This window comes from Mastigoproctus giganteus, chromosome 1, assembly GCF_048544385.1.
Source record: "Mastigoproctus giganteus isolate SK-2022 chromosome 1, ASM4854438v1, whole genome shotgun sequence".
In the NCBI taxonomy this organism is placed as follows: domain Eukaryota; kingdom Metazoa; phylum Arthropoda; class Arachnida; order Uropygi; family Thelyphonidae; genus Mastigoproctus; species Mastigoproctus giganteus.
This window is the reverse complement of record NC_143575.1, coordinates 244,355,239-244,370,893: the sequence shown is the minus strand read 5'-3', so window position 1 is coordinate 244,370,893 and position 15,655 is coordinate 244,355,239. Positions and strand designations below refer to the sequence as shown.

Sequence of the window (15,655 nt, the reverse complement as noted above, 5' to 3'; positions counted from 1 at the left end):
AGATTGAATACATGAATGGCAGTTGGAATAGAGGCGCGTGGTTAATTGTTTGTTGATGTTTGTGGCTGTGACATATGGTGGTGACGTGGCCAGCGTTTGTCTATGGATAGAATTACTGCCTCTGTGATGGGGTTAACGTGGCAACCACTGTTCCTGTTCAAAGAGGCATCCGAGCATTTTATATTTAACGATTCCAACCAGGTGCGCTTTAGGTAATGGTGGGACCTGTCCACAACCACGACATCGCGGTGTGGGTCGATGTCGTGGCGGGTTGTCCAGACATGCTCGGCGGTAGCTGAGTGTTCTACATCTGCCAAACGGATCGCCCTTTTATGTTCTGAGAGATGTTTCTTGAGTCGACGTTCAGTCTCTCCAAAGTAGCAGCTGGTGCAGTCACGGCAAGAGATGCGATAGACCAAACCGCTCTGTAGAAGAGTGGGGACGAGTGTTTTTACGTTGGAGATAAGAGAATGCAGTTTCTTGCCTGGGAGTTGGATGCATTTTATCCCATATGATTTTAGGATTCTACCGATCTGTTGTGACAGGTTGGGGTAGTATGGGATAAATGCCCTCGTGGATGACTCGTCACTGTTGGCGTTGCTGTTGGTCGTCACGTTGTCGCGTGCCTGTAGATCACACCTGTCAAGGACGTCGATGGGATAGCCACACTTCGTAAGGTCTACTTTGACTCTGGTGATCTCTTTGCATCTCTCATCTGCGGAGCTGGAGTGTGTCCAGGCACGAGTTAGCAAGGTTCGGGCAGTGGAGAGGAGGTGGCCCCGCGTGTGTGCTGACCGGAAGTTGGTAAATTGGCCAGCACACATAGGTTTGCGATAAACTGTCTTCAAGCATGTATCTTCGCACCGGACAAGTGTATCTACAGTCTCTAGAGACTCAGATCAATGACTCCTAACCCACCTCAACTCACTATCGCCTTCATAAAGTTTACGATTGAGCTGGAGTCGAACAACTCTATACCATACCTAGATACACTTGTCCGGCGCGAAGACACATGCTTGAAGACGACAGTTTATCACAAACCTATGTGTGCTGGCCAATTTACCAACTTCCGGTCAGCACACACGCGGGGCCACCTCCTCTCCACTGCCCGAACCTTGCTAACTCGTGCCTGGACACACTCCAGCTCCGCAGATGAGAGATGCAAAGAGATCACCAGAGTCAAAGTAGACCTTACGAAGTGTGGCTATCCCATCGACGTCCTTGACAGGTGTGATCTACAGGCACGCGACAACGTGACGACCAACAGCAACGCTAACAGTGACGAGTCATCCACGAGGGCATTTATCCCATACTACCCCAACCTGTCACAACAGATCGGTAGAATCCTAAAATCATATGGGATAAAATGCATCCAACTCCCAGGCAAGAAACTGCGTTCTCTTATCTCCAACGTAAAAACACTCGTCCCCACTCTTCTACAGAGCGGTTTGGTCTATCGCATCTCTTGCCGTGACTGCACCAGCTGCTACTTTGGAGAGACTGAACGTCGACTCAAGAAACGTCTCTCAGAACATAAAAGGGCGATCCGTTTGGCAGATGTAGAACACTCAGCTACCGCCGAGCATGTCTGGACAACCCGCCACGACATCGACCCACACCGCGATGTCGTGGTTGTGGACAGGTCCCACCATTACCTAAAGCGCACCTGGTTGGAATCGTTAAATATAAAATGCTCGGATGCCTCTTTGAACAGGAACAGTGGTTGCCACGTTAACCCCATCACAGAGGCAGTAATTCTATCCATAGACAAACGCTGGCCACGTCACCACCATATGTCACAGCCACAAACATCAACAAACAATTAACCACGCGCCTCACGCACCATCCTGGCAGTGCACATCTCTATTCCAACTGCCGTTCATGTATTCAATCTGAAGAAGGCTGCCTCCCAGCCGAAAGCTTATTAATTGTAATTATGTTTAGTTTGCTCTGAGAAACAAAATAAATTTTCGTAATGAATCCAGAGCACGTAGGCCTTTTTTACTACGAATAAACAATGCAATAAAGGCGGAAACACACTGTGCTCATCACATTTTTAGAGGTCACTACCATAAAACAATAAAAACAATTTGCAGTTTCCGGATACATTTGTAACCAAAACATTACCAAACACAATAAATAATCATAATAAAACACTTACACAGTTGAAAAATATAAAATTAATAATTTAATCATTTAAATTTAGATTCCTACCTTAAAATTAAATGAAGACAGCTTGAGGGAAAGGGTTGAAGCAGGGGAATTATGGGGAAAGTGGCGGCAGGTTGTCATCATTATGGGAACTGGGAAGTGGAGGAGATGCAGATGAGGACTTCAGATGAAATGTGGTCACACCAGAACTACAGGGCTGTGGCTCGTTTTCTGTCTCTTTCTGGGGTGTTTTCATAAAAAAAAACTGGTTTATTGGGAGTTCCTGCTAGTGGAGTCTGTTATAAACGGGTAGTAAAAGTCAATCTAATTACATTTGCAATAATATTGATAGCTAGAATTCTGTGGGTTTTTCATTATTGTGTGAAATGTGTTTTCCCCTTGTATGAAGTCTTCAGTCATAAAAAACAAATATATTATCAGAATCTTTTCTTCATCCCTACTGTGTTATGTTCAGTTGGGGTGATTCCTCTGCGTTCGACTGCCATCTCTTGTAAACACCAAGGCGAATCGTGCATAAGCGAATTTGGTTCATGTTATATGCAACATTGTTTCCCTATTTATAAATCGTGTATGATCGAATTCATGTTGTGTAAACAGTTATACGAGGACTGACTGTACTTGAATTTCAGGAAAGCTTTTGATACTGTTGCACATGGAAGACTGCTGTACAAATTGGAGCAGTATGGCATTAAGCATAAAATTGTTGTTATAGATAAAGGGATGGTTGAGTGGGAGAAGACAAAGTGGTAATCAGTGGACACTGCTCTTCATGGACTATTGTTATTAGTAGAGTGCCTGAGGGTTCAGTGTTGGGACCATTGTTGTTTTCAATATTTATCAATGATATTGATGAAGGTATATCGGCCTTGTTTGCAGATGATACAAAGGTTGGCAGGGTTATTAATGACAGTAACGATGGTACACTTCTGCAACTGGATCTAGAAATGTTGGGCAGATGGGCTGAGAAATAGCAGTTGAAGTTTAACATGGATAAATTCAAGGACTGAATATGGGCAGCAGTAATCTCAGCTTAACATACCAACTGTATGGTATCACACTCAGTGCAGTAGAAAATGAAAAAGACCTGGATGTAATTGTGCAGTCAGATATGAGATAAGTTTTCAGAGCAGTGCAGAAATGCTAATAGAACAGCTCATGAGATCTTGTTAATGATATATAGGAATTTTGCTAGTAGTGATAAGGAGGTGATTATCCCTTTGTATAAGGCAAAGGAGTATAAGGCCACACCTTGAGTGTTGCATACAGGTCTGGAGGCCTCATTTTAGAAAGGATATAGAGCTGTTAGAACAATTACAGAGAACTACAGCAAGATTGGTGAGGGATACAAAGGTGCTCTTACCAAGAAAGGCTAAGGTTCAACAAATTTCACCATCAGGAAATTAGGCACCTACAAGGTGATCTGATTGAGGTGTATAAGGCTTTGAATGGTGTGAGCAAGCTCAATGCTGCTGAGATTACCCACTTCACTATGCATAAATTCAAATTGAAGAGAGACAATTGCCTTTAGCCAGCGAGGGGTTGATTGCTGGAACAGACTTCCATCTGTCGTGGAAGTTGATAGTTTAATAGATTCAAGGAAGAAGCAGACAAACCTTTATGAATGGATAAGTGAAATGGGAATGGTTTTTTTTTTTTGGCTGATGCTTTATAAGCTTGCTTTCTTGTATCATTTGCTAATGCTAATGCCATTTCATCATGCTGCACACTGCACTGGTGCTGACATGTCGTAATCACCTCGTTGAGGGCCTGTGTGTGTGTGCATGCAGACTGTGGCAACGTTAACCTGCATTCGAATTGTTCTCTTGGAATGCAATGTTAACCTGCATTCCAAGAGAACAATTCTTTTCTGAGCTGTCCTGTTCTGTCAGCTTTAGAGGTTTTCCAGTCATTTCATGACAATTTCAATACCAGTCCGCTTCTATTTGTAGATCACATCACTATTCATTTAATTCGGGATCTCCGGTGCCATTGAAATGTTATATCCTGATTGATTGCTTATGTGGCACCCTATTATGCTTTCATGCTTCAAGTCTGTTAACTCCGTGGATTGTAGCATCTTGCATACGTCTTTGCCCTACATTCACAAGCATAGTACTGTCTCCTCAAAGGCTTGCAAGCATTTATAGTTGTGTCTGACGCATGATGCTTGGGTTTGATATCAGTAACTATGTCTGGATATCAATGTTAAGGCAGCATATGTAGAGCACAAGTTTTTTCCTGATCTATTGATGAGGGCCTTGTAACTAAAGTACAAAGAATATGCACATTTCAGAATACTGTAGATTTTCCTCCTCTGAGTTTTTGTTGTAAACCATCCACACACATAGCAGAAATTGTCAGACCGATTCAGACACTTCTTTTTCTTTTTTCTTATTGTTAATATCTTAAACATACACTGGAGTGCAAAACTTAAGGACCAACACTATTTTTCTAAAGGTTACAACCACAAAATCTTTACTTAAGGTACTCTTTACTGATGAGAATAGATTCAGTCTCAGCAGCGATTCTGGACATCAGCTAATCTGGCGAGAGGTTGGCACATGGTATCACCCTGCAAACATCACTGAAAGGGATTGAGGTGTTCTCATCTGAGGAGGCATTATCTTGGATGGACGTACACAACTCCAGATACTGGAAAGCGGTACTGTAACCGGTGCACACTACTGTACTGAGGTAATCCTTCCCCGTGTGCATCTGTTCCGAGGTGCCATTGGCCCCGAGTTCGTGTTTATGGATTATAATGGCACACCACGTTGCACTGCAGCTGTTGATATGCTTTTAGAAAGTGAGGACATCGTTCATATGGATTGGCCTGCCCGTTCCTCCCCCGCCGATCTAAATCCCATTGAAAGGGATTTAGATCGGCGGGGATGCTCTGGGGAGATGCCTAGCGTCACATCCACACCCATCAGAAAATGTTCACCAGCTGAAGGTGGCACTGACAGAGGAATGGACAGGCGGTGCAATGCCTGCATCGACATTAGGGGTGGCCATATCTCCTACTGAGGACCACCTCTTCCCTTTGTTCCATCTTTGGCAATGATGCATCTGTATCATGGCAGCCAATGCTATATTGCCATTTTTTAATAAAGTCCCTCTGTACCGTTTTGTTTCCGTTGTTGTGTTGGTGTTGTTTCCTTCATCATTTCAGTACCTCATGAGGTTCCTTTGGTGTGCTTTTCCCATATCCAAGCCACTCCTATGAGAAGCTACAGGTGAAAACCTGACTGGTCCTTAAATTTTGCACACCAGTATATTAACAATACAATGCTAAGCAAAACAGAAAAGAAACAAACAATATACAATAGATACACAGATAAACTGTACACATACTTGCACTACAATTCTCATTCCATTACAGAGAGAGAGTGATATGGGAAGCAGACAGACAAGTTTGAATGTTCCGATACTCCCCAAAATTACTACCACCCATGAACACATGAAAACATTATTATTTTCAGGTAATGCAACAGATCATTGTCATATCTACTTCTATAGATTGTAGTGAGATATATATAAAATGGAAGCACATGAAAGCATGCATATGTAGTAACTGAGATTTAAGAATTATTTTCAATTTGAAATCGATGCATAAAAATTAACTGCGCAGATATATTAGTGCAGGTAAAAATCATGTTGTCCAGTGCATTGTACATTATATTACTTAATTGTCTATTATATTGGCTTATTGTATAATACTTGTTTTGGGCATAATAGAAAAAGGCATATGAACTGACACATAATAATCACAGTAGGAATCTGATATGGAACCACTAGAAGACCAACTTACCTCTCTCTCTCTCTCTATATATATATATATATATATATATATGTATATATCAGAATACTGCACAGCTGATTAAACTAAGTTTATTTTAATGTAAAGTTGGTGTCATTCATTTTTATCCATTGATATATCTTATCTGTATTATGGCCTTATTGAATATTTAATTAGTTGCTTCTCCATTATATATCTTGCACAATATATTAATAATAATCCTACGGGTTCTTAATTGCCTTTTTCTCTTGTTCAGTGAGGTCGGTCTCTCAATGGCCAACTTCAGGTGGTGTTGGTGCTACTTGGTCATCATTATCCTAGTTGATCTCATAATCTCCTCTAGCTTGGTGTTGGTCCAATCTATGATTCCAAAGGAGTATGTTAGTACTGGTATTGCATAAGCATTTATGGCTGTGACCATGTTCCCACCATTCAGCTTTGATTTTAACAGGCTTCTCAGTCTCTGATGGTATTTGTCAGTCAGACAGGCTGTAATCTCCTTGTGTTCTAACTAATGTTCTTGCATTATCCGCAGATATTTGTATGTCTCTCCCTCTGTTATAGCTTCAATCTCTTCACCGATCTTCAGCTGGTAGTTTCGTCCAACTGGATGTCCTTGAAACTGGAACTCCAGGAAGCTGTGATCCTGAAAACCTGTAGGATAGCAAGAGAGCTTCTCAACCAACAGTAACAATAATAGTGATAGTAACTGAACACAACCAACAGCCTTATGTACTTGGTATCAGTACCCATTACAGGATGGAAAACATCTCATAAAAGCAGAAAAGGTTTTAAAATAATAATAATAATAAGGGGCACAATGGCCTAGTGGCTACAACACTGAACTACCAGCCTAAATGACCCAGGTCCCACCTTGGTGGGAGAGAACATGTGTCCATAATGCTGGGAGACTGGCATAATAATAATAATGATGAAAATATTAAACATACTGAAATGAGAAGTAGAAATATTGAGCATACTGCATTGAGTGTGATGCAGGATAAAGTCACTTGCATTCAGGCCTTAGGCAGAGGGGTCGGTTCAAAACGTTAGAGACAATCTCCTGCAGATGACAGTGAAGTGAGTGGCACTTTCTTCCTTATGGCTACCACAACTGAAGGGCAAGACCACCCATCCCAACCTACTGGAAGTGCTTCCTGTGCAACTGCGCTAGTGACCACCCAGGAAGGAAGAAGAAGAAGCCAACATGAAGTGGAGCTGCGAAATGAATAAAATCATCATGCGAGCATACTACGAAGTAGTCAAGCTAGAGACAGACAGAACGGCGTACATGATGAAACTACACACCAGGTGGTTGGAATGGTTCCCAACTGTTCAGGTCACTGAACAGTGAATAGCAGACCAAAGACGGACAGTCATCAAGTGGAAGGGACAGTCATCAAGCAGGATGTGAGCAACCAACTACAAACAACAATGAATTTGGACACAACAGAAGAACTGGATGGGGAAAGCAAGTACGAGACCAACAACCCAGAGCAGCTGAAATGGAAACAGATGAGATTGCGGTATCCAGAATAGAATAAGAGTGGAAGAAAACTCTAGCAGAATTTGAGGGAATGGACTCCACAAAGACACACACCATACCGAAGCAGAGACCCAACAGAATCTTGTAATAAGTCACAAGCCACCTCAATAGACAAATAATAACAGATTATCTCAACAATAATGAAATAACACTAAATACCATCCACACTACCATTTACTGTGTTGCTGTAACAACCACCAGGATGAACAGAAGGGAAACTAGAGAACAACAAAACATAAAGACAAGGAACCACCAGCCTGGATAAGAGGACTACAGCAGCAAAAGATAGAAGAGATAAAGAGTGAAGATATGCCAACTGATCCAGCACCAATGGGGTAAAAGAAGTAAGAAGTTGATCAGAAAAGTGAAGGCCATCCTCAGAAAAGACAACATCCACAGCAAATACAATATCTATAATCAGAGGATCGAGATTAATACCTTGACACCCTCAAGCAGAAACTCCTGGCACTCAGCATGAGACTTCACTGTTATATGGAGAGTTCCCAGAGGAAGACAGACAACAGGATATTTGATGAAAGCCAGAGAGCCTTCTACAGAAAAATCGGACAAGAGGAGAAGGAAGGCAATGGACCCCCCCTTCCCAAGAAGGCACTCAAGGAGTTCTGAGGCAACCTGTAGAGCAGCAGAGTTAGCCATAACATCCATGCCCCCGGATAAATTTAGAAAGGAAAAAAACCAACAATGTACAAGGGATGACAGAATGGGAGATTTGGGAGGAGAAATACAACAATCAATCAGAAAGTCTCACAACTGGTGAACACCAGAAATAGATAACATCCACCCAATTACTGGTACAAGAAGTTCAGCTGCATATACAGGCATATACCAGAGCAGTTCACCCAGATAATAAGGCCCAGGACACAATTCCAGAGTCTGATTCAAGGAATCACCTGTCTCCCAACAGTGTACAAGATCCTGACCAGCTGCATAACTATAAACATATCAGACCACTTGGAAAGCCAGAATATTTCAGGGGGGGAAAGCAGCAGAAGTAATGTAAGCAGATGAGCAAAGGATGCAAGGAGCAATTGACCATTGACACTACAGTTATAAAGCAGGTTTACAAGAATCACCACAACTTGTACATGGCCTACATCGACTACCACAAGGCCTTCAGCTCTGTGCCCCATAGTTGGCTGATAGAGACTAAAGATCTACAGAAATCAACCAAACTCAACAACAGCAAGTATGGATATACCCTCAAAGAAGGAAAGAAAAATCTCTACATTCTTCCACCTGATGTACATGGATGACATCAAGCTCTACACAGGAACCATGAAGCAACTCCAATAGCTACTGTGGATCATCAAAGAATTTAGCAATAACATCAGGATGGAATGTGGACTAGACAAATGCAAAATCAACTACCAGCTGCAGACCAGTAAAGAGATCAAGGCCATGACAGAGGGAGGGAGAGACCTGCAAATAACTTGGGGGTTGATGCAGGCTCTGCAGTTAGAGAACAAGAGATCAAGGCCTGCCTGACTGACTGAAAAACATCGGAGACTCAGAAGTCTGCTCAAAGCAGAGCTTAACAGAAGAAATCCAGTTAAAGACGTAAACATCTGTGTAGTCTTATGCTAACATATGCCTTTGGAATCATGGAATGGAGTAGCAGCAAGCTGGAGGAGATCATGAGAAAGACAAGTACAATTATGATCAAGAGTTGCCAATACCACCTGAAGTCGACTGCAGAGAGACTGACCATAGCTTGGAAAGGAGGAAGGGACTTGATTAAAACTCATCCAGCAACAAAAAGAAAGCAACCTGAAGGATTATTTCCAGAAAAACACAGTGCCACTCTACCAGGCCATAAGGAAGATAGACAAGAGGCATACCTTACTCAAGCTAAGCGAGGAGACCCCAGATGGAACAGACAAAACTAGAAAGTTGGGCAAAGAAGACACTCCATGGCAGACACTGTAATGACCTCCATCAAGACCACATAGATAAAATAGTTTCCAATGCATGACTCATGAGCAGGATGCTCTTCGCTGAGACCGAAGGATTTATGCCCGCCATCCAAGTCCATGTAATCAGTATCAGAAACTATAGAAAATACATTGCCAAGGAACCTAGAATGACACGGTGACAATGCCTCCTTGTCTCAGAAATGATCCAACACAACACTGCAGGATGCAGGGCGATCACTCGGACTAAGTACACTCATAGACATGATCATGTTGCTAGGATAATACATCAAAAGCTAGTGAGAGAATACCAGTTGATCAAAGAAAGTATACCCTATTACAAGTACGAACTCCAGACCGTACTAGACACCCAAATCTATAAGCTGTACTGGGACCATGCCATAATAACAGACAAAACAATCCTGCACAACAGACTAGACATAATCCTTGTCGACAAGAAGAAATGGCTACCTATCCGATCGACATAGCAGTGCCCAACACTGACAACCTCCAGAAAACCTATAAAGAAAGAAAGATGAGGAAGTACATAGACCTAAGACAGGAGACAAAAAGATATGAAACAAGTAATGGCAGTCTCGAATGCCGTGTCAACCATAATAACATAAGAGCCTAGCAGCAACAGATCTCTCAGAGAACATCTACGAGGAACTCCAGAAAGTCACAAACCTGAACATCTGTAGAATGGTCAGAGGGTTCTTCAACCATCAATAATAACAGCCGGACATACAACCATTCTGTACACTTGGTACTTATACCTGTCATAAGGTGGAATCCCCCAATCACAAAGAAATAATGACACACAAGTATAATAATTAATAATAATAATTCCTCCATAAGAACCTAGCACCAGTAGGCCTCCCAGAGAGCACTTACATGGAAGTCTAGAAAGCCACAATCCTAAACACCTATAGGATAGTAAGTGAGTTCTTTGATGAGCAATAATAATAATAATAATAATAATAATAATAGTAGTAGTAACTGGACACAACCAACTGCCCCATACACTTGGTGCTGGTATCCCTCACGGTGGAAAAAATCCCATAAAGGAGAAAGGGTTTTTTATAATAATAATAATAATATCATCATCTAGAAATGATTATTTACCAATATATTTTTAATTTAATGCTCTTTCATTTGAAATCCTATATTTATTTAATTTTTTTTTCTCTCCCCACTTTTCAGAGTATGATGGTGGATGAAGCTGATATTGATTTGGTTGGTGGAAGTGGAGGGACAGGTGGTGGATCTCAGTCACGTGGTCAGAAACGTCTTCCTGATTCATCACTTGGTTCTCCTAGGCCTAAACGTAAACCAGGTCCTTTACCTAAAGACTTTCCTGTGTGGCGGCCTCATAATTTATCACCAACAAACCAAAATCAAAACTTTTCGGGGCCAAATTTCTTAAATGAGTCTTTAGGACAAGATAATTCCATTGATTCAGATAGCGAGAACCAAGAAGGTGGATTATTATCAACAAGGATTAAACCAAACGTATTGTGTAAGTTTTGATTCTCTATAGTTGATATTTTTGCCTTTTTTTTTTTTTTTTGTCATATTCCTTTATTTCAACGTATTTTTGTCATAATTTTATTTATTTGTTTATTTATTTATTTATTTTATTTTATCCTTGACTTCAGAAAAATCAAAAAGCTGTTTATATGCCTTGTTTATCAATGTATATTCCTTTTTATCGGAAAGAAGGAAGTTATTTTTTGACCTCCATACAAGTTTTGACTAATTTATTCCTATCACTGAGAGTGGGGGGCCATTGTACTTTATACTTATGTACTTACACAATTATTCATCATATCTTAGGTGAATGCTACTAAATAAATTGTAATAATAAATGCAATATATCTTTAAACTGGTGTTAAATATCTGACTGAGACTTACTGCTAAGAGACAGCTTAACTGCTTACTGAGACTTGGCAGTAAGTTTCAGATGTATTACAGTCAAAGCTCTTTAAAGCAACCCTCTTTTTAACATCCCAACTCATTATAACGTCCTATGTGGTTGGTCCTGACCAATTTCTCATTAACCTAATGCTATTTTATATTCAGTATAACAACTTTGAAAATAAAAGGATTTCTCTATAACAACAATAAATTTCTACCTCTTAATCTGAATTTTTACTTATTACAATATTCGCATTTAAAAATGAGAGAATGCTTCAAATATATTGAAATAATCGAAGAGCTTACAGCCTGACTGTGAAAAATCATTCATTAAGATTTCCCACACTGTTTTCTTGCAGTGTGGTAATGAAATGATATCGGCTAGAAGTTAATTTAATTAGTTAGAGTGTATGTTTATTGGTATGGCTCCAAGAAAACAGATAGCTTTGCCAATCGATAAAATTAGGATTTTGCAAGCTATAGATAATGGTGTGCTTTCTAAGACTGACAACATCAAACAGTTCAGCATTCTTAAGAGTACGCTGTTCACTATTCTGAAAGATCAGAAAAAAATTGAAAGTTTAGAGAAATCTGCTGCACCGGATAGGATTTGAGCATGTAAAGCAAAGTATCCAGATCTCAAAAAGGTACTTTTGGAATGGCTAATGAAGATGCGTGCAAAAAACGTTCCCATAGATGGTAATCTTTTAAAAGTTAAGGCTGAATCCTTTACACATCGAATGGATATTAAAGAATTTAAAAGTTCAGATGGATGGTTTCAGAAATTTAAGACTCATGATGGTCTGTCTTTCAAAAAAGTGTGTGGCGAAAGTGCAGCCATGGACATTGACACTACAAAGGAATGGAAGGAAAATTGTTTAAAAAATGTTTTGCTAACATATGACCACAATTACATCTTCAATGCTGATGAATCTGGACTCTTTAAATTGCTACCAGATAAAACACATTTTTAAAGGCAAGAAATGTAGTGGCAGAAAACAGGCCAAACAACAGATTACCATTCTCCTAGCAGCAAACATGTCTGGCACAGAGAAGTTTTCACTTTTAATCATAAGGAAACCCCAGAAGCCTTGATGTTTTAAAGGTTTGAAGACATTACTAACTATGTATCAAGAAAAGCAAAAGGCATGGATGACATCATAAATCTAAGAAGAATGGATTACAAGATGAGTGAGAAGAATTTAAAAATTTTGCTGTTTGTGGATAACGACACACCCCATTGTCAAGTAAATGACCTATGTGCAATCACTGTCGAGTACCTACCACCAGATATGATCAGTTCTACAGCCACTTGATCAAGGGGTAAACTAATGTTTTAAGAAAAACCACTGAAGAATGCTTTAAACAAAATTGTGCTGTGTTGAAAGCAAAATTCAGTGCAAAACCGACATCCTGCAGGCAATGTGTTTCATTATGGAATGAAGTTGATGAAAAAGTGATCACTAACTGCTTCAAACATATTGATTGGATTTACAGCCTTGAATGATGAAATGTATGAAGTTTCGCATGCTTCTTCCTCTGTTAATTGCAGAGAGCAGTCCGATAATAGGGAAGAAATATTTGAGCATTTCTGTCATCGCCTAAACTTACAGAAAAACTTAAGCTTCGAAGATTATACAGAAGTGGACATTGAAGGTTTCAGGATATACGCAATGCATATGTAATGGTATTTTGTGAAATTTGTAGTTTGTAGTGATGAAGATAAGGAACCTACTGTGCTTGAACAAGAAGTTTCAGTGAAAGATGTTTATCGAGGATTAGAACTTATACGTTGATTTATTTTATTATTTTATTTTTTTTCCAAACACAGCCTAACTGCGAAAGTGAAATAACTGCTATCACACATCTTCATAATTATCTTTTAAAACATGCTCTACCATGAAACATCGTGTTTTGACAGATTATTTTAAAGTATGAAACAATATTCTTGTTAGGTCTTGATAGGTATGTAGCCTATGTAGTGAAATTAGCATTACATTAGCAGTAGTAGAGGCATACGATGCAAGAAAGCAAGCTTATGCAGCATCAGCAAAAAAAAAAAACTGCTCCCGTTTCACCCCTCCATGCGTTCCAAATACCTGTCCATCTCAGCCTTAAATTTATTTAGGCTATCAACTTCCACAACAAAAGAGGGAAGTCTGTTCCACCAATCAACTACCCACTGGCTAAAGACAAACTTCCGCACATCTATCCTACAACTGTCTTTCCTCAATTTGAATTTATGCCCTCTCGGGTGATTATTCTGAGCAAGAGGAAGAATCCCATCGGCATTGAGCATGCTCAAACCATTCAAAACCTTATACACCTCAGTCAGATCACCTTGTAGGTGCCTAATTTCCAGATTCTGAAATTTGTAGAACCTAAGCCTTTCTTGGTAAGAGCACCTTTGTATCCCTCACCAATCTTGCTGTAGTTCTCTGTACTTGTTCTAACAGCTCTACATTCCTTCTTAAAATGAGGCCTTCAGACCTGTATACAGTACTCAAGGTGTGGCCTGACCATTGCCTTATACAAAGGGATAATCACCTCCTTATCCCTGCTAGAAAAATTCCTTATATCATTGACAAGACACCATGAGCTACTCTTGCAGACCATCTGCACTGCTCAGAAAACTTCATATCTGCCTGCACAGTTACCCCCAGGTCCTTTTCATTCTCTACCACTGTCAGTGTAGTACCACAGAATTGATACGTTACTCTGGGGTTACTGCTTCCCATATGTAGTACTTTACATTTGTCAATGTTAAACTTCATTTGCCGTCTGCTCAACTTATCTAGATCCTGTTGCAGCAGCGTACTGTTATTAGTGCCCTTAACAACCCTGCCAACCTTCATATCGTCTGCAAACTTGGACATTAAGCCTGATATACCATCATCAACATCATTTTTAAATACAGAAAACAATAATGGACCCAACACTGAACCCTGAGGGACTCCACTAATAACATTAGTCCAATTAAATTTACAATTTAATTATAACCTTACTGCACTCAGTGATTTGTGATTGTAAATTTTGCAGTGATTGCAAAATTTACAATCATAAGTTTTCTTGTTTAATACTGTAGGGTACCTCCGTAGCCAGGTGGGCAGGAGCAGCAGTGCATAGCACACGCTTCTTGATCAGACCGGGGTTCAAGCCCGTGACCACCAAATACGGAGAATGCGGAAAGGTCAGGGAATGACCACTGCATATCCCTCTAGCAATATTGCCTTAGTTGCTAATGCTCCTAAAAACCAAATAACAACAACATTAATACTGTAGTACATATTATATATAAAATTACACTATATTGTGCAGTAGTAATAATATTGTAGTAGTAGAATTACATTAAATATTCAAGCTCCGGCTTGTTTTGTTGTTGATTTTATGAACAATCAATATAACAAGCATTTTTCTCATTCCCTTGGAGGGTCATTATATAGAGCTTCAACAGTATATTTTATATATTTTTTTTTTGTTTTATAAATTAAAGGACTTAACTTTTTATTTTTCTCAAGCTACCACTGAAAAATCAACAGTTTAAACACTTGTGAAAATATGAATTTTTGCACTGTAATACATACCGAACCTTTACCTTTAATTTAAGAACAAGTGGAGACCCTATTATTATGAATATCAGAATGAAAGGAATGAAGTACAGTTAGTTTCAAACAAGATGCCAAAAACAAGTCAAGTAACTTGACAATTTACCAAAAGACTTTGAGAATACCAAAAGACAATATTATTGTCTTTTGGTATTCTCAAATCCAAGGTATATTGGACTTCTATTTATCCTATATATGAGAGTGGGAAGGGGTATTGAAAGCCTCCTAAACATATACTCATGCCAGTGGTTGTGTATTATTTTTCACAAAAATAAGAGGCAGACTGGGTCAAAAATTCGTACCAGGGAATACTTGTAGCTGTCTCAACTAGTGTTATGGCCATATTGTGAGATATTGTGAGGGGGGGGGGGTATAAATAACTAGAATAATTAATTTTTTAATGAATTTTAAATATAAATCATGATTATTTTATAAGAAAGCAAAATATTTTTTTCATTTATTCAGTAGTCACGCATAGGTGGTGACGTAATATTGCATCGGCTGTTACTTTCAGCTATATAAGCATGCTCTGCAAGACTTGCAGTCATTCCTTGCTTGTATCAGGATGGCGAGTTACATGCAGTTGACGTCACAAAGAAAGAGTGCTATTGTTGCTTTACATAAGGAAGATGGCCTTCCTGTCATATTGCTTATAGAGTGTCTTGTAATCAGTCGACAGTAGATT

At 39.7% G+C, this 15,655-nt stretch overlaps 1 protein-coding gene across 1 annotated transcript in view; it reads left to right on the top strand.

The window, feature by feature from the left end:
• Positions 1–15,655, top strand: part of IntS6 (integrator complex subunit 6) — a 324,867-nt gene that overhangs the window by 283,497 nt on the left and 25,715 nt on the right. Inside the window, exon 13 of the mRNA XM_090385345.1 lies at positions 10,652–10,967. Within this exon, the coding sequence (XP_090241471.1) occupies positions 10,652–10,967 (316 nt within the window). The remainder of the gene's footprint in view (positions 1–10,651; positions 10,968–15,655) is intronic.